Genomic DNA, 20,853 nt, shown 5'->3' with positions numbered 1-20,853 from the left:
AAACGTCAGCTTTCCTGCTCCTCTGACGCTGCTTGGCCTGCTGTGTTCATCCAGCTCTGCACCTTGTTATCTCAGATTCTCCAGCATCTGCAGTTCCTACTATCTCTTTCAGACTACATCACGTCAGCTTGGATGGCAGCCATCTGGGTTGGCTCTTTGCCCTACCTAAAAGCTATTTGAGCTTTATGTTTCACTAAATGCAGATCCCATCTTTAACCTAGCCTCTATGCACTGTCAGTATTTGAGCTGATAGCTACACGAGTGTGCATGAGTAATGTTGTTCTTTCTTCAGCACTGTTTGCTTGGTCTTCCACCTCTTCGTCCGTAACCACTGCTTGATCAGGTTACAGTTTTTGGGTGCCTGAAAGGAGGAAACCAAAAGCTTGGATTATGTTGTTGTTGTTGTTGGTCATAGTGGTGCTGAGGAAGATAGAATATCATGGGTGAACGCTCAGTCTAAACGCTGGCCACAGCCTCCATGATGGTTGTTTCAATGATTGGTAACGATCATCTCCTCCATGCACCTGTGTCTGCCCTGTGCTGGTTAGGTACCATGTGAGGTAAGTGGTACAGGTTATTGGATTTAGTATTTGAACATGCATTTGTGCAACTTAACCATTCATTAACTGAACTTCACATAGCACTACACCAAGACACTGGGAACTAGAATTCTGACATTGACTGAAACAGCCACCTGCTCCGATTGCCTTCATGTCTGGACAGCCTCCTGTGGTTGAATGGCATCATTCCTCCTCAGCAGTCCCTTCACTAAGACTTCCAGTGTGGCACCAGCAAATGTGGATGACCATCCTTACCTTGATTCCGTGTTTTTTTTAAAACACACAGTCTGTTCTGCAACAGGTTCCGACTCCAGCCAGAAATAACCTCCTCTTTAGGTGGCGGAGGCTGTCTTAAGTTCTAGCCTTTCATTGTTTGATCAGATGGGCAGCCACTCAACAATACGCTTTGTTCTGGCTGCATGCTCTAATAATGAATGTTTGCATACTGCCTTCATCAGTAACATGTAAGTTAATTGCATATTGTGATTTGCTTGCCCCTTTTCTGAACTTGTCAAATTTTGTAACCAAAGTTTTAGGCAAATTGACACATTTTAATCTGGCTTTTGGCTTAACTCTTGTCATAACTCTTGTCATAATAATAAAATGATTTTGAGAAAATTAAATTCTGTTGTGTTGACTAGATGTTTTGCATTGGCTGTAGTTTGGAGTTTTCTGAATCACTGTACAGTATGTGAAATGAAACATTTAATGCTGAAATCAGAGGACACTTCTTGCAAATATATCATGTTAAATTCAATCTACTTTTGCATTCCATTTTCATAGACAGGTTCCACAATGATTATTAAGAATTCCTGTTCAATTTGTGTATTTTTGACCAGTTTCAACTTCAGTTGCATGTAAAAGCTCATTCTTTCTAATTCAATTCTACCTTATGATATCTGGACTCAATGTGAAGAGCGGTCTGTATTATGCCAGGTTAGGGCAATGGGTAATGGAAAGTGTATACATAACAGAATCAACTCCAATAGGGAGCTGCCCTGCCACATTCAGCCAAAATCCAAATATCACACCTCAAAATAAACTTTCTGCTTTAAGAAACTAAGGTTTCTATCCAAAATATGACACTTGAGAAACAGTTCTAAAACGGGGAGATAATGTTTTCAAACTGCTCTACAGCACATGTTTAGCTTGTTTACCTGAAGCTATTAAAAGACACAAAGAAATCATGATAATGTGCACGTTGCGAGTGGCTGAAAGATCATAGTTACCCAGTTCCTTCAGTAAGAATCTTGGGGACAAACACCAAAAGTGCTGTGAAGCTCAGAATGAATGAGACAACAAAAAATGCCACTGCCCATTCTTTTACTACACAAACAATGCATTTGCCTTTTTGCCTCCTCTGTGCAGGAGGCCAGGCTTTAAATTATGCAGATTCATTATGCCAACTGTCCAGCATCAGGCCAAGTGATCACAGTCTATTACAAGAAAATTGAACATAAACCAGGCAAGGAACTTTATGCACCAATGATCACTAATACATCTTTTATTGAAAATATTGACATCTTATCAGGATCCCCAAAGGCATTTACTGCTTAATGATTTTCATTTGTTTTATTCAACCTAATTTTAACACTGATGCTATTTTAAAATGGTCATAACTGATGTTACAAAAAGTTATTGCTTGATAATTTGGTCACCAAGAACAATTTAAAACCAATTTAGTTTGACCAACTTATGACAACGTAAAAGACTGTATTTTGTTTTTCTGTATTTTTGACTGTGGATTGAAGTAGGAAAAAAACTTTTAAAAACAAAAGATTGAAGAATTGCTGCACTTTTTAAAAACAAGTAATCTGACATCATTATAAGCATTGTTTACACAGTTGCTTGTTCAAGCTGTAGTGGAAACCTAGTTTGGAGATTAGCTGAAACCAAGGGATGAGTATGAATAGAGCAATAAATAAAGTTTTGGCTGGCAGTAAGCAGCTGACTCGTCTTGGACTCGTGACCAGTTATCAATGACAAAGGCCTTCTGCCTATCAACAACTATGTGATTGGCTCACATCTAGCCGAACAGCTTGGGGAAATGTATGTTTTGGCAGAAACCGTAAGACCTCTACAGCACAAAAAGTTGTTTTTGCTCTGCATTAAAAAGCATTTCAAGCCTCAAGTTATCCTGTTTATTTCCACTTTCTGGTCACTGTAAGATGTGATTTCTAATCCATAAGTCAAAGACCTTTCTGAGTGGGAACCAGTCATCCTGTGTCTCCTGCAAACTGATGGAAGTATCTGGGGAAGGAGCGTTGAGAGGCAGCTTTCTGATCTGCACAAGAATTATCTTAGCAAACCCCCTGGACAGGGACCACTGAACTGCTCGTCCTAATCTTTCCCTCTGTCCGTAACATTCTTTTTCCTGCGTGTGTCTGCCTGTATGTATTTATAGAAATGAGTTTACAATGGGGCTTAGAGTTTTAATTCATAGTTTTATGTCAATGGTTCATACTTGTTTATCTGTGGCTGGAATCTATTTATTTGTCATAAATGGTCATTCTTGTTCAGCGCAGAAATCTACTTGCTGGCAACCTGGGTCTAAAAGACAGGTAAATTGCAGAATTCTACAAACTTACTAAAATCTTTAATTTTTGTGATAACTCCAGGAATAGTTTGATTTTCATTGCACTACCCCAGTGAGGTGTAACAACTTAGTGATCTGAAGTTAAATCTCACTCTCAGTGAACATTTTCTTTATGTTGCCTCAACATGTGCTGCAAAAACAAAATTTGGCCCAAGACTCAGAAATAAGATTTGGCAATATCTGAGGCAAGCTCAAGAAAGTTGTCATGAAGTGCTTTAACAATCAGAACAGAAGAACTATTACATATAATCATAGAATGATATTTCCTTAGCCTACCTCATGCATACTGTCAAGGACTTTAGTCAACTGATAAAACCGTTGCCAGTTTTGTCCAGAATTATTTTCATTTCTTGCTATAACTCTCCTCAACTCCTTGATATAGTTTGTCCTCATTTCATCAAATGAAGCTTGACTTTTCAGGCCATCTTTTGGAACTGTGTAATGCAAATACAAAACATTGTGTCAATTAGATGCATAATTTTTCAAAAACTTAAAATTCACTCAAATCCTAACAAACTTCATTATATTGCTGCCCTTAGACCAACAAAAAAAGGCTATACACTGAATTTTAATGCTTTAAGGTTTGCACTGATGAAGCTCAAGTGCTTTCTCAGCCATTGATTGATGGGAAATCTTCCAGACCATCATATTTATTTAAACAGTGTAGTTCCGTTGCATAACCAAAGGTTCTGCGACCCCTTTTCATCCTGATTCATTTAGTAACAATAGGAAAATCAAACTGTTCATTCTTACAGGGATAGATCAGTGTAACAACATTAGACAAATCTTCCAAGAATTTTCTAATGCTTTCACAGATTTTTCAAAGCAATTTCCAAATCTTGCCTCTAATTTAAAGAATACAAAAGTGCCAACAATGGGAAACTTTCCAGAATTCTTGATTTATTATCTCATACAGTCAGCATTCATGGATATGCTCCAAAAGCTCTGAACTGGAAGAAATACAGATGTGACACATCCATCTATTTGGAAAGGAGTGACTGACAGCTTTGTGAATTGAAGGAACCCTAATCTTATCACAGCTGTCATTTGTTTAACATGCCTAATGTATTAGGAATCAACCCCATCAGGATAATATGGGATCCACTCCCATTCCATCAGCAGAAACTAGGAATTTGCCTCGGTCCAATTAGTACAAGCTAGGATGCGTCACCTCTCAGCAGGACAAGTTGGAAGAACTCATTGTGCCACCATGGCTTACTGGAACATAGAGATATAATAAGAGGCTGTCCACGCAGTCCACTAAGGCCTGTCAACCACACTAATCTGAAATGTAAGATCTTGGTTGGCAGCATTACTCTAAAAGGTTTCATTGCATGAAGACCGCTCTGAAATTAATGTTATGAGTAAGAACTTTAAATGGGGGAATAACGCTTAAATATCAGCCTTACACTTGCCTCTACTGGGGGTGACTCTAAAGCCAGTTGTTTGATTGTGCATTGGACAGATGTTCCTTTTACTTTTAGGTTGATTCCAGCTCATTTTACCTTTTACTGTCGTTTTTCTTTTGTTCCTCTCCTCATGATTGAGGATTGGTACACAAATGCTGGAACATTCCAGTATCTCATGTTTTTAGCCATTCTTAAAGACAGTAGCCACTGATACACTATTCCACCACAGAGATCATCACAGTTGATTGCAATCCTGTTCTCCTCCATATCCCTGTCAAGGTTCAGTTGGTAGTGGTCAAGAGCATGACCATTCCTCTTCTCTGTAATCCAGAGGTAGTAAGGTAAACATTGTGCCCTAGCTGTCTAGCTGTGATCAGCTGGTACAGGGTACACAGGGTATCAAAATGAGGTCATTTGGACTGCATGCCTTAGTGCATTCATTTTTGGTTAAGAACCACAATTCCAAGCAGTGGCTTACTTGAAGCATGTTTCTTGAGAAGTAACATTATGATCAGGCTTAGAAATAATCTTGGAAGTAAGAATGTGAATGCCACAGCCAAACAATGTCCTCTACAGGCTTTAGTCCTATTACTTTTGGCCAGTAGCGATGAATACACGGTCTTTCTTTGTAAATGGTCATAAATTAAGCTTTTAAGGAGGAAAAGCATTAATGAATCTGGCCTAACATTTGGTAAACAAAATAACTAAGTGTGTAGTGCAGAGCTCTCCATTGTTGTAAGTATATCATCTAGGAAATAATCAGCAAATCAAGAAGGGCAATACTGACATACAAGTTTGCTGAACAGATGAAGCTAGCTGAATATTTTTCTTCTGAAGGTGAAGTTGTCGAAGGCCTCTGATTCATTACAGTGATTTTCTGTCATAATCTTTATAATGATACATGTGGAGCATGAGCATTGCCACAGACTTGTTTGGAATAGCCTGTTTCAGTGCTAATAGTACTTCGCATTATGAGGGACAAGTCAGAAGAAATTCCCTCATTATATTCAATGTTCTGAGATAATGAGAAAGTTAGGTGTTGTCAGTTCATCGCGAGGTGACTTCAGAAAATTGTAACTCAGTCTGATCCCTGCAGAAAATATAAATTTGTAAGGTGGTTGGTGGGGGGAGGGGGAAGGTGAGACGGAGAAAAGTTAACAGGAATAGCATTATTGTTAAACAAACACAAAAGTGCTGGAGAAACACAGCAGGTCTAGCAGCTTCTGTGGAGAGAAACAGACTTAGCGTTTTGAGTCCATAACAGTCTTTGACTCTTAGAGTCATATCCATCTCAAAACATTAACTCTTTTCTCCCGCTATAGATGCTGCCAGACCTTCTCAGTTTCTCCACCATTTTCTGTGTTTGTTTCAGATTTTCAACATTACTTTTACAATAATATTATAAAATCATCAAAGACCCATCACACATCTCCTACAACCTCTTCAGTCAGACAGAAGATACAGAAGCCTGAACACTTGCACCAGCAGGTTCAGGAACAGCTTCTTCCTGGCCATTATTAGACTGATGAATGGACTCTCCAGCCTCAAATAATGCTGATCTTGCCAACATTGATCTCGATTATTGAATGCCCTGTGCAATGTAATCTGTATGCTTCTGTCTAGGTCTTTTACAACCTCTGATCTGCGCATCCTTGCTTTATTATGATCTGCCTGTGGCAAGTGACATTCGCGCCACACAAATGCCAGGCTATGACCATTACCAATAAGAGACAATCTAACCACCGCCCCTTGACATTCAATGGTGTTACCATCACTGAATCCCCAATTATCAACATTCTGGGGGTTACCATTGACCAGAAACTCAACTGGGCTCACCACGTAAACAGAGTGGCTACAAGAGCAGGCCAGAAGCTGGGAATACTGCGGCGAGTAACTCACCTCTTGACTCCTCAAAGCCTGTCCACCATCTACAAGGCACGAGTCAGGAGTGTGATCGAACACTCCCCACTTGTCTGGATGAGTGCAGCCCCAATAACACTCAAGAAGCTTGACACCATCCAGGGAAAGCAGCCCGCTTGATTGGCACTACATCCACAAACATTCAGTCCCTCCACCACTGATGCCCAGTAGTAGTGTATACTATCTACAAGATGCACTGCAGAAATTCACCAAAGATCCTCGGACGGCACCTTCCAAACCCACGACCACATCCATCTAGAAGGACAAGGGCAGCAGATATATGGGAACTTCACTACCTCCAATTTCTCCTCCAAATCACTCACCATCCTGACTTGGAAATATATCGCCATTCCTTCACTGTCGTTGGGTCAAAATCCAGGAATTCCCTCCCTAATAGTATTGTGGGTCAACCCACAGCAGGAGGACTGCAGCGGTTCAAGAAGGCAGGTCACCACCACCTTCTCAAGGGCAACTAGGGATGGGCAAGAAATGCTCGTAAACAAAGCTTTTCACTGTACTTTGGTACATGTGACAATCAATCAATCAATCAACTTGGTAAACTATTAGTAGGGTTTAATTTGACTTTTCTGTCCAATTATCAGAAATTTTATATTGGGTTTGAGGAGTTTAGGAAATGAAAAATCTGTTGCTGTAAGGGTGATTTACTTTCCTACTCATGTTTTGTAGATATGATATAATCTAGCATTCATTATTAGGCTATAGACAGAATATCAGCTTTGCGACATGCACATTTACCTCATTGCCAAATGTAGGCAGCTGTAATTTCTTTTCTTTGGATCTAAGTGCAATGCAAATTGTCCACAGACTTGAAACTAATGGAATCGAGGATACTTTGCAATAATATTGATATTGATTTGATTTCTTAGTATGTAGTTGTGAACTCAGTATCAGTAGTTTTTTTTAGATTTTTTTGTCTCGAAATTGTTTGAGTTGAAACACAGTGCACTCAATTTTAGTTTCCTGCCAGACAGGAGGTTCTGAAGCCCATTTTATAGGGATAAGGAAAGCAAACGAAGTATGGGACAACAGGATGACCTGCTGCTGCCCAGCGTTAACAGTTAAAATCTACTCCTTGTTCTCAATTGGGATTTTCCATGATTCTGTGTTCCCAGCAGAGAATCCTGCTTGCAGACTTGGCCAGAGAATTCGGAACCTATCTCCAACCTGCTCTCCCCTAAAGTATGACTAATCTTTGGGAAATGTGGAACTTTCTTAATGATGTGTTTACAACAGTAAGAGCAAAAAGATACACTATAAGGGGAATTATCCAACTTTTCCTCAAACTCTCGGTGTGAACACAGGGTTGGGGGTGATGGGGGAAGAACAGTTAGTTGGGAACCAATCAGACTCATCTCTCACAACGGCCTTATATCCCCAGTCTTGTCTAATAGAAAATGCATTTTCCTTACATTATTTTGAGAATGGTGTCCCAAAACAAGCGCGAGGCTTAGTTGATGAAATAAGATAGATAAGAAAGTAAGTTGTGAAGAGGACTTAGTAAAGCACCCAGCCAAACATGTGAAACCTCAATCTTTCCTAATCCAATTTTTCAGTTGCTGTTGTTGTGTCTTGTGCTTCATTTGGGGGTGTTGTGGCTTACATGAATATACATAAAAACATCTGAATTATGATCATGAGAAGGCTTTTTGCCTTCTAAAACCATCATTCGATAAGATCTGATCATGACCTCAACTCCACATTCCCACTTTGTCCAGTAACATTTGAATTCCTTGTTAGTCAAGGTGGACATTTTCCTACTTTATACTCCATCTGTAAAAATTTTGTTAACTACACAGCCTTAACTGTTTAAATACTTAACCTATTTACATCCCTTTGCAGACTGCTCATATCCTCTTCACAACTTATTTTCTTATCTATCTTATTTCATCAACTAATTTAATAACTATATACGCAGTTCCTTCAGCTAGGTTATTGATATTTTCCTATTTATATTCCAAGAGTTAAAATTTTGTCAACTCACAACCTATTTAAATTTCTTTGCAGACTCCTCATGTCCTCTTCATGACTTATTTTCTTATCGACCTTATTTCATCAACTAATTCAGTAACCATACGCTTAGTTTGTTCATCTAAATTATTGATATAAATTGAATATAGTTGAGGCCCAGCTATAATTCTCATGGCACTCATCTAATTACGTCTTGCCAACCAGAAAATTGTGTATTTATGACCACTCTCTGTTTCCTGTTTGCTAACCAATTCTCTACACATACTAATACATTACTTGCTGCAAGAAATCTTAGAACTTGAAATGGATGGCATAGAGAAAAGTGAAATAAGCAAAGGTCAAAAGCATAAAATGGGGCTTCCAAAGTACTAGAACTAAACCATTTGTTTAGCTTCAGTGCATAATCATAAAGCAATTTTGGCTAACAACCAAGAAAGGAAGTATACACCCAGAGTTTCAGCGGTTTGTTAAATGCAAAATGCAAGTTATTGCCGAAGAAAATCTTCCCTTTCAGCACAAGTCGTATAATTTTTAAAGTCACGTAATTGTTCACATACTCAGGTTAATTAGCTTGCTACCAACTAAGTACAAACTCATTCATTGCTGTGAATTAAGTCTGCTGTACCTCTTAAGCTATATTTAAAGTTCATAATCTAGTCAGTACCTCTCTGATGTGTGCATAAATTCTTTACATTTCCAGAGCATATGATGCACTCATTCCTCATGCTATAATTATCTCAGAATCGCAGTGTGATGAGACACAGATCAATGTCAAATTGTCACACAAGGGCGTGAATGATAGCTATTGAAATTATACCACATAGGGACAAGCTTCTATACAATCTTATAGAGATACATCATATATCTGCAGAAGCTGCAGCGGTAAACCAGAAAAACATGCAAACCATTTGAAACAGAAACTCACCCTTCCATAACCTCACAAATACCCTGGAGCCTATTGGAAAAGGGTATGTAACGGTCCAAACAATTGTATCTGCCCGTGTATTCTGGTAATCCCTTGGTGCACACTGACAGACTTAATTTTCTTATGATATAACTGGACTCAGCACAGAAGGCAGAGCTGATTGTCTCTTAGACTATTTTCTAAGAGGGGAAAGACTTCAGAAATCTAAAGCACAAAGAGACTTGCGAGTCCTAGTTCAGGATTCTCTTAAGGTTAACATACAGGTTTAGTTAGCAGTTAAGAAGACAAATGCAATGTCAGCATTCATTTCAAGAGGGCTAGAATGTAAAAGCAGAGTTGTACTACTGCGGTTATATAAGGCTCTGGTGAGACCGTATTTGGGATATTGTGAGCGGTTTTCAAAACCGTATCTAAGGAAGAATGTGCTGGCATTGAAGACAGTACAGAGGAGGTTTATGATAATGACCCCAGGGGTGAAGGGCTTATTAACGAGGAGCTGTTGAGGATTCTGGGTCCATACTCAATGGAATTTTGAAGAATGATGGGGGATCTGATTGAAGCTTATTCTGAGACGCCTGCAGAGAATGGATGTGGAGAAGAAGTTTCCACTAGTAGAAGAGACACTAGGACCCTAGGGAACAGCCTCAGAATGAAGGGACAACTTTTTTCAACTGAGATAAAGAGGAATTTCTTCAGCCAGAGGGTGGTTAATCTGTGGAACTCATTGCTGCAGAAGGCTGTGGAGGCCAAGTCATTGAGCGTATTTAAGACAGTGATCGATAGATAGATTATTAAGGGGATCAAGGGTTATGAGAAGAAGGCAGGAAAATGAGGGTTGACAAACATATCAGCCACGATTAAATGGTGGAGCAGTCTCAATGGACCAAATGATATAATTTAATTCTGCTTCTTTATTGATAGTCAATTTTCTTACTATACTGTTTCAAACCAAACAACACTTATTCACCCCTCCAAGTTACTGCCCTTCAGATTTTTTATGACTTTCAAAAGGCTTTTCCACATGATTCTGAAATCAGATTCCATATCTGTTGTGGTGGAGGTAGTTTCTGATTCACAGTACAATCTTTTCTAATACCCTTCTCATGTCATTTGCTTTCAAGTTTCCCTGGACACCTGTAAATAGAATGAAGTCTTGTAATTAGTACATGCTATTAAGATAACTGCTTTGAATCAACATGGTTTTTGTTCAAGTTTTTTAATGTGGTGGTACTGTAGCAATATTGAAAGAAATTTCAGTGCAAGTACTGCAGGGATATACTGGAAAATTCTGAAAGTTGTAATAGCTGTTCTTTCACAATAATTATTCTGATTATGGTGAGGAGAACTGTAATGTACGTGTATGTGTTTATACTAAATTTACATATATCTTTGTGTAATGATTTTTAAAATGCAAGTGGAAGTTCAATTTACCTGTAATATTATCCTTGTTGTTAAAATGTTTATTTCTTCCTCTTTTCTGCATCCAGAGTCTTTTTTTTCCAGGTCCATGATGAGTTTATCTGTAGATGGGAAGCTTTTGACATGCTGCTTCGTTAAGCAACTGTTGCTTAGCTATTCAAATTCAATAGTCTATTCAGTCACACAGGACACATTATCATCCTTTGGGTCCTGGTGTCATTAAGCTATTTACATAGGATGATGTCTCGACTTGTGTCAGTAGCAATAGGGAATTGCTGACAAGAGCACACCTTCAGAAAATCACTAACACAATATAACACGATCAAAAGAAGGTCTATTACAAAGACTACAACATAGATAGAATCTATTACTATTGTAATTTTATAGATTCTCAGCCGCATTAAATTTAATCAAGGCTTTCCAAAGGGAATTGGAGAAGTTCCCAAGGAAAAGCCATTTGAGTGGCTATTGGGAAAAGGCAGAGCAGATGAACTTCTAAATTTCTCTTCAAAGAGAGTTCACACAGACAGGTTGAACTGAATGACCTTCTTCAGGCTGTAATATTCTACGTTTCGAAATCAATTTGATTGCACACATTAAAGCCAGCTTCAAATATGGCTTACAACTTAGAGTACACCACGTAACTAGCAGGGTTCTTGAAGGTAACTGGATCAGATCTCTTCCCTCCTAAAGAAACAGCTGGTTTAGTGGGTGTTTCAAAGCTAGTGGCAACACTATTTTATGGCTGTATTGAAGCTGTCAGAATTTTAGAACCAGGGTCAATTTATCATTCCTTCTAATTCTAACCTTTGCAATGCTTTTTGCCACAAAATCTCAGCAGCTATAATTAATTGCTCAGAGACAACAAGGTGCAGGGCTGGATGAACACAGCAGGCCAAGCAGCATCATAGGAGCAGAGAGGCTGACGTTTCGGGCCTAGACCCTTCATCAGATTAATTGCTCAGCCGTTTTCTTAGGATTGATGCCAATGTTCCTGCAAAACTTTTATAGGGCTTCCCAATATAACATACATCTTTGCCCCCTCTGGTTCAAAAGATGCAGCTGGCTGTCAGATCTGACTGGATCACAAAATTCTATGAAAAGAGCCTCTAAGTCTAAGAAGAAAGACAATCCTCAGTTACTTTTGACCATCGGCAACTGTTTCCTTAAACCCTTCTCTACTGATCTTCTACCTCAAATTTAGCAATATGACAGGAACTTATTTTTATTAAGGTAGGGATCATCAATTTAATTGCTATGAATGAATATCCTTTTCTTATCAAACACTCATTCAACTCAGCTCCTATCCTAGCCCAAAACCCTCATCTTACCAGTTGGTTTTCTACTGCCTCAAATGCCCTCTCTGAGCTTACCTTTTCCACGAGACCATCTCTTGCATCTTTAATCCTTCCTCACTAAATTGCTTACACTTTGTATCCTAGCCCTGACACTATGGCTTTCTCTATTTAGCCACTGGGCACCCCCTTCCAAAAATGCTATTGCTACCACCCGCTTTCCTTTACAAATACCACCAATTCTCCTTGGCTTTTTTCCGCCTATTTAACCTTGATGGTTTTGCTGCTCTGTCTCTTTATCCTCAAGTACTACAACTCCTCCAACTGAATGCTTCATCCTTCTGTTTGTAATCACCTGTGCATATGCCTGAACTTCACCAGACTCCTAGGCTGTACAGTCTGGATTTCTTTCCCCAAGACCTCTTCTGCCTCAAAAACTCTGAGCCAGACTTTTGTCCCAGAACAAGAAAAAAAGTGATAATGGGTTTAGGAAACCTGAAATCTTGAAAGCTTTGACTACAATAGTTAATTTCGTCTCATTTCCTGACCGCACATTATTTTTGTAGGGCCCCTCCATGCTTTGGGAGGACCTTGGCTTACGATAACTTGGGCACCTCTTCTGAGGTTGGGGTTGTTATTACGACCCTAATAGGGAATTTGAATTTCCTCCTCACTGGCTATTTATAATTGCTGTTATGGGGTTTGGAAGCCCTAAAACTACTTAGCAATAACACTACCCACAGACATCAGTCAAGCTATCATGTAAAAGCTTATGTTGCAGACAACTGGTTTTGGTGGGGTAACGGGGCATATAGAATCAGAGAATCATAGGATCATACAGTACAGAAGTGCCTTCAGATCTTTAAGTCTGCACTAACAAAATCTTTCTAAGTCTACATTGGTCCACACCCCAGCACATGGCCCCTAGCCTTGAATGTTACGATGTTTCAAGTGCTCATCAAAGTTATGAGGTTTCGGCCTCAGCTACCCTCCCAGGCAGTGCATTTCAGATTCCCATCACCCCTCTGGATGGAAACATTCTTCTTCAAATCCACTCCAAACCTCCAAACTTTTACCTTAAAATTATGCCATCTTGTTATTGATCCTTCAACTAAGGGGAATAGATGCTTCCTATCCACTCTGTCCATGCCCCTCATTATCTTATACAACTCAATCAAGTCCCCTTTAATTCTTCTGTACTCTAAGGAAAACAACCCAAACTTATCCAACCTCTCTTCATAGCTAAACTGCTTCATCCCAGGCAACATACTGGTGAATCTCTCTGCACCCCATCCAATGCAGTCACATCCTTCCTAAAGTGCGGTGATCAGAATTGCACACAGTACTCCTATTGTGGCCTGAGCAAAGTACTTACAGCTCCAACATCATCACCCTACTTTTATAATCTATGTCACTAACTGATAAAGGCAAATGTCCCATATGCCTTCTTAACTACCCTATTAACTTGTTCTGTCACTTCAGGAATCTGTGGTCAAGCACCCCAAGATTCCTCTGTTCCTCTGCACTGCCTAGTGTTCTGCCATTCACTGAGTACTCCCTTGTCTTGTTCTTCTTCAAAAGTACATCCTTTTAGATGTAACAGTGCTAAATTCCATTTGCCATTGATCAACTCATCTGACCAATCGATCTGTATCCTTTTATCTTAATTCAAGGCCTTCTTCCTTATTGTCAACCACCCAGCCAATCTTTGTGTCATCTGCAACTTACTTATCAACTCCCCTCCTCCCACATTTTCTTCTAAATTCTCTACACAGAATACAGGAGGGTTTTATACCAGTTAATTCGGTGTTGTTTATATCTAAATCAAATGTCGTGGATCTGGCTCATGAATTTTCAACTGCTCCATCCAGGCCTCACGTGAGAGGCTTTAACATAGGTATAGACCAATGGTGGTATGCTTCTAAATTTTACAACCTTTGAGTGCAATTCTCCGCTTCCTGGAAGTGGTGAGGATAGTGTCAAGAAGGACAAATAATTGAGTGAGTTTGATCCTGGAAAGACACTCATCCCCTTCTCATCACCTCATCAATTAAGGTTGGGTGAGAAAGGCCATTGGTGACCTCGATTTTTCAGCAAATAAAACCCGTAAATTGTCAATTAACAGGGACGTAAAGAGCTCAAATCACCACAAGCCCAATTAACAGCCTTCTCAGCATGCAGGAAGGGCAACTGGCCAGTCTGGGGCTGGGGCCTCCATTTGCGCTCTGGTGGCAATCAGGACAAAGGGGTGGTTGCTGAAATCCACCATACAGCTTTGCCTCCTCTTCTCCTCTTCCATTGACACCCCACATCCCCCCAGTGAGACCTAAAGTAAACGAGACTCATTCTCTTGCCATTAGATCACTTGACAACTAGGCCTCCAGTAAGGATCTCTAGGACCTAGACACTGCTGTGCCATTGTTGCGGAGCCAGAACTTAAATGTTGTGCTTATTCACCAAGAAGCTTGCTGGCCAGCTGACTGGTGTCTCATTCAGCAAGCTTTCTCATTGCAGTGGCAGAGAGTCAGTTGCCACTAAACCCACCTGCTCTGACATTTAGGCTGCAAAATGGAAAATCTCGGACTTATTGTTCAGAGGTGCCTGTGCATATACTCCAACCCCATCCCTTATGATGTAATCCAATAGACTATTAACATAAAACTGTTAATTTGGCTCGTTCTTCTTTGAAAATATTGATGCAGTATTTTTCTCATGTACAGATAAAGATCTTGAAACTGAACTACATGTTCTGAATAAAACTGACTATTCATCAATGTATCACAAAAACATTCAGCTATATTGACAACTACTTAAGGCATTAAGTCTGAAGCGTTACAAAATATGATTGTATGTAATGTAGAGGATTTCATTTGATCTTACATGATTCTAGGAGTCTATGATTCTAGGATTCTATGATACAGTGTTCTGCAGTCTCATAGAAATTTGCAACTTGATTTGTGCATTCCACACGAAAGAAATGTTGACAGTTTGGACATCCAATGTTTCTGATAAATGTGTTGCAGTAGACAACAGAATCATCTTCATAATCACCGTTCCTTAAGAATGTTTTAGGTTTACTTGGGCCCCCTTCCTTGCAGAGGAAAGTCATATTCTGCTTTCTGATACACAAAGCAAAATTTTTCACTGGGGTCGAAATCGCATGGAAGTCAGCGACAAGCCCACTTCTACTTGGCTGGCTTGCCTTGCCAGCACTGAACGGCTGACAGTTCAAATGACCTCAGGTGGGAAATTCTCCCTTCCCCAGAATGAAATTCCACTTCAGACTGCAGTTAATCAAGCAGATTCATGGTTGGAAAGGAGAGAGTGAGGTGTGTGGGGGAATGTGGAGAGCAAGGTAGGGTTCAAACTTCAGGAGGTCTTCAGATGAATGCATCAATGACCCATCCAACCTCCTAGGCACCAAGGCTCAAGGCTTTTACTAGGTAATCGCAGCAACTGTGGGAGAAGGCCCTTGATTGTTCAGCATTTAAAGGCATCAGCTGGCCCACGAGCAAGTGATCTGCCCAAAACCACCCGTACCAGTGGTAAAATTGCAGCAGGTACACATCAGGAACAGCATGATGCATGGACCTCCTTCCTGTCATCCTGTAAATGTCAAACCATAGGTATGAATGCCCTCAAAAGCAGCAAATCCTGTCATCCAATCACTAGAGCGAAGCATTGAGGTTTTAACTTTGGTTCGATGACCCGAGTTATTAAATCCTATATATGCAGAATAATTGTGATTTGTGACCATGACTAACAATGTTTGCACTTATTATAAAAATGTAAAAACATTTCTGCGTAATTGTAAGTATTTGCAAATATACACAACACACTGACTCCTCTTAATTTCCCCTGATTCATTTCACAAAGTCTGAATCACAATATATCTTTGCTGTGCACTTAATCATTTCAAACGTGGTTCAAATTTGAAGGCTTGGTGATTTCATCTAACATCTACCTTCTTACTAGTTACTATAATAGTAACTGATAGGCCTCCACTTGAGGTGTTAATAGCTAGCAGTCTTCCACTTTCTTTTATATAACTTCAATAGTAGAGAGATAAACAAGAGGAAAGAAAGGATGATGTACTGTGTTTCTCCCACTGTGCTAGATCGAGTGGGAAAATTGTTAAAACCACATGTTTACAATGAGCACCTTTTCTGCTTTCTCTTTTTTCTTTTGGAAGTTACTTTACACAGTTTCTCTGTCCCTCTCTGAGTGATTTAAAAAAAAAAAGCTTGTGTCGGCTTCTCAGCCCCTCTCTTTGATCCTTACTTTCTTTCTAGATACTGTGGTTTCCTATACTTCTTCAATACTCTGCCTGAAAGCAGGTTCAACGCCCAGTGCCACAATGTTCAACATGGGTAGGATAAGGATGCAGGTCCTAAATCCACCTCATCCAGATTAGAGATCAAACCGCATACTGTTCACATTAGTTTGATGCACACCAGCCAACTAGCTAATGGGCTAACTGCTCCCCAATGGAGTCTGAGTAATTGCAGCAACGAGCACTTTTGCTGGCATGTTGTAGATAGAGCCAAGGTTACTGATGGTACAGGCACCAATTTTCTTTCCATACATATTTAACTAGACTATCTCTCCCATTCTTATTGCTTGCAATTGGTACATGTTGGAAGAATTTACAAATTGATATTCAATCTGTTTGGCTGGGTTATGAATGCACTTTCCTTGACTATCACATCCTGGTGTGGAACTTGAACCTGGAACTTTAGAGGGAGGGATATTACCGCCGAACCACAAGTCCTCCTTTCTATTGATGCCATTGTATAACTAGGAAAACTTTAGGCTAACTGCAACTCATCCAGCCATCAAATTAATAAAGTTTCTTCATACAGTTTTGATAATGTGTTTCCTTTGAGGATTCATCTCTTGAGAGAATAGCCTTGCAAGAACTCAATTATTGAAACAGATTTGGACTTTCAGCTTAAGAACTCAACAAAGAGCTCTTATTCTGTAATGTATTAGCCCCATCCTTAATGTGTTAACATGGACGTGATACTTACTTGTGCCAAGCAGGAGAAGAGCTTTCATGCACAGGAACTCCTCATAAGTCAACTGGAGGCGTACAAATTCTATGCTGATGCTTTGCATCCCTTGACATAGCTCATACATAGCTGATTGCTGCATCCGCTGTCTGTTTAAAAACAAAATTAAATATGACACCACTGTTAATTGACTGGATTTCATCACGCATGCTGGTTGACATTAAAATTCTATACACTCAAACTCACTTTAATCCAAACTGACCAGGTGTACTAAGAAACACCGAGAATAAAAACACATGAATGTTCAGTAAAAAAGAACATTGTGAAAATTGGTTTTATTGTGAATTCAATAAATTTATGACTCTATGATTCTATAAATTTGAACATATTTTGCATTTTATGGAGTGCACGTAATATACTTTTCTAAAGTATACTTATTGATTCCCCTTTCTTAGTCTTCCCACAACAAATACCTTCAGCGGCAGACAAGACTGATGGAGGACTTGCTCTTCAACTTTTGTATCACTGGCATCTGCACAGGAATTCCACAGATGAAACAGGCACAAACCCTGATCCTGAAAATGGTCTTAACACACTGTACTGGGATTTCAATGTACCACTTTTTGAAAGCTATTTCTTAATGAAACTTATGAAGAAAATGTTATTTTGCATTCATATACGTCTGAATATTGTGTAATTCAAAATTGGTTATTCCTCAATGCAAAACACCTGTGCCCTTGAAAAGTTTAACAGAAGGAAGAATTTACACTTACATTCTAAATGGTGTCATTTGGCTGATGAATCTAAGCAACATATGCAAATTAATTTTTGGACAATCATTAAGTAGTTACCCCTTGTAAAACGCAGATGTCATTAATTAAATTAATAATTTTGTGGCAGGCGTTTTTTTTTAAATCAAATAGCCAACAGTTTTTCAGACCTAACAGGAACTGAGGCAATGTAGCCACTATCGGGAGTGCAGCCAGTCATCAATCAGAAGTCACTGAGGTGGCTGGACTAGAAAGCAAGATGGAGACACTCACCAGGGACATTCTTACAGGGTCCAGTAAACAGGGGACAGACAAGGAAATGCAATGACTGGGGAGAGGGGCCAGAACAGGGAAAGTCCATGTGGAGAGGGTCTGCTCTGCTGAGAAGGAAGCCCTCCATGGACAACAGGTTGCCTGAACAGGAGGAACCTTCCCTCACTTGACAGGTCTGCAACCATGTCACTAGGGTACACCTGGCAGCTCCAATATGTCACATGGGCAATATCAGTGATACCACTGGTGATGGGAGGTAGCTCTTAAGTGACCACTGATCAGACACTAAATGCCTCAAGTGGGTTATGGGTAGGTATTCTTTCTGCCATCTATCTCATTGTTGGTAAAATAACATACTGCTGCTTACCATATCACCTGATTTTGTGCCACCCTCTCCCACCACCAATTTATGAGCCTGGTCTTGGGTGTAGTGCAAAATCAGCCAGAAATCTCATCGAATGGTCGAACAGACCCGAGAGAACTAAAGGACTATCTACATTTCTCTGGTTTTAGAATTCCAAGGTGGGCCTCATTTTTGCCTCTGCTATGCTTCATGTTCTTTATTCTACTAGCTTCTTCATTGGTTTCTTCCATGCTCAGGATTTGGGAACTCATGGTCTAGGAGTCCCTGCTCCTCTTACCCCTGTTGAGCCTAACAGGCAGAGGGAGACTCCACTCATGTAAAACATTGGGAACTTTTGACATTAGGCTAGGACTGCATAGAAACATAGAAGATAGGAGCAGGAGGAGGCCATTCAGCCCTTCAAGCCTGCTCTGCCATTCATCACAATCATGGCTGATCGTCCAACTCAATAGCCTAATCCTGCTTTCTCCTCGTAACCTTTGATCCCATTTGCCCCAAGAGCCATAACTAGTCGCCTCTTGAATACATTCAATGTTTTGGCATCAACTACTTCCTATGGTAATGAATTCTGCAGGGCAACCACTCTTTGGATGAAGAAATGTCACCTCATCTCCATCCTAAATGGTCAACCCTGAATCTTCAGACCGTGACCTGTGGTTCCGGACACAGTCGCCACCAGAAACATTGTCCCTGCATCTACTCTGTCTAGTCTGGTTAGAATTTTATAAGTCTCTATGAGATCCCCATTATTTGTCTGAACTCCAGCAGAAACAATCCTAACCTAGTCAATCTCTCCTCATATGTCAGTCCCACCATCTCTGGACTCAGCCTAATAAACATTTGCTGCACTCCCTTGAGAGCAAGAGCCTTCTTCCTCAGAAAAGGAGACCAAAACTGTACACAATATTTTACGTGTGGCCTCACCAAGGCCCTGTATAACTGCAATGACACGTCTTTGCTCCTGTACTCAATACCTATTGCAATGAAGGCCAACATACCAAATGTTTCAGAGATAGTAGGAACTGCAGATGCTGGAGAATCTGAGATAACAAGGTGTAGAGCTGGATGAACACAACAGGCTAAGCAGCATCAGAGGAGCAGGAAGGCTGACGTTTCGGGCCTAGACCCTTCTTCACAATTTAACTGTTTGGATTCCAAATTCTGGAGTGGATGTCTCCAAATTGGCTGTATGTTAATAATGTTGAGGAAAAATGTGACAAAATACAAGAAGACATGACTAAACTTTCAAAAATGGTATGTAATTGGCAAACTAATTTCAATATGTAATATGTGTATGTTAGTGCAGTTCGGTGGGAAACGAGGTCATGCACCACGTAACAATCTAAAAAGCCAATATACAAACTACTAACGTAATGATGCAACTTAATAGCATTGTAAAAAAGCAAAAGATGCATTTGGGTTCATTTGTATAGGAATAAATTTGAAAAGCAAGAAAGCTATACCCCTGTGCCTGGCTCCCAGCCCCTCCCTTGCTCACATGGCCTGAACGACTGGTCTCCATATCCTTGACTGCAGCCACATTTAGCTGGTTTCTAGGGAAGAGTCTGTGTTGCTGCTGTATGAGGAGTGCAGTCTTAATTCTGGTCACTGCTCCCTGGCACTGCTGGAATTAAAGAGCCGTCAGACCTCCTAATCTGTAGCTCTTGGAACTGGAATCCAGTCAGCCAATGTAGCTACCCCTCTGGCTCTGTGTGTTGTGGGTAGGTCCTCTGTATCTGTACGATCCTGACCCATGTAACTCCTATTACAAAGCAGTTTTATTTGACTTAAAACTTAAGGGTGATTTTCACTTTCTGTGGCAAAGGGTTAGGGCCATAATTAAAATTTCAGTTGCTTCTTTCCTGCGTTTTCTACAATTTCAACAGAATTGTTTTTTTTGTCATAATTGATGTTATTATAGGGTTCTAGTGTGAGTCTTATTTGTTTTTTTTTTAAAAAATCCTCTCTGATCTTGATTTGGAGGAGCCGATAGCCTAATAGTATGGCGGCTGGACTGTTAATCCAAAGACCCAGGTAATGTTCTGGTGGACTTGAGTTTGAATTCCCACCTGGGCAGATAGCGGCAGGCAACAAATGCTGGCCTAGCCAGTGATGCCCTCATCCCTTGAATGGATTTTAAACAAAAATCTTGATCTTGCAAATACTTCAAGTCAATATGCAAGATCTGCTGGGTTAGAGTTCAGGTTCAGGTACATCAGTGGTATTCCTTAGGGGAACCTTTTCAGTTGTTTCAGCGGCAGGAGTCTGGGAGACAGCGCGAGGGCAGCCTGGGAAGGTAAGCTTCCACCCAATAAATTTGG

At 40.1% G+C, this 20,853-nt stretch overlaps 1 protein-coding gene across 1 annotated transcript in view; it reads right to left on the bottom strand.

Moving 5' to 3' along the window:
- nr3c2 (nuclear receptor subfamily 3, group C, member 2) overlaps positions 1-20,853 on the bottom strand; it is a 250,872-nt gene that overhangs the window by 14,804 nt on the left and 215,215 nt on the right. The window contains exons 7-8 of the mRNA XM_048606752.1: positions 17,144-17,274; positions 3,433-3,590 (exon numbers count right to left, since the gene is read on the bottom strand). Of these exons, the coding sequence (XP_048462709.1) occupies positions 3,433-3,590; positions 17,144-17,274 (289 nt within the window). The remainder of the gene's footprint in view (positions 1-3,432; positions 3,591-17,143; positions 17,275-20,853) is intronic.

This window comes from Rhincodon typus, chromosome 1 (genome assembly GCF_021869965.1).
Source record: "Rhincodon typus isolate 14 chromosome 1, sRhiTyp1.1, whole genome shotgun sequence".
In the NCBI taxonomy this organism is placed as follows: domain Eukaryota; kingdom Metazoa; phylum Chordata; class Chondrichthyes; order Orectolobiformes; family Rhincodontidae; genus Rhincodon; species Rhincodon typus.
Note: the sequence above shows the minus strand (reverse complement) of the source record. Positions and strands in the feature narration are given on the sequence as shown.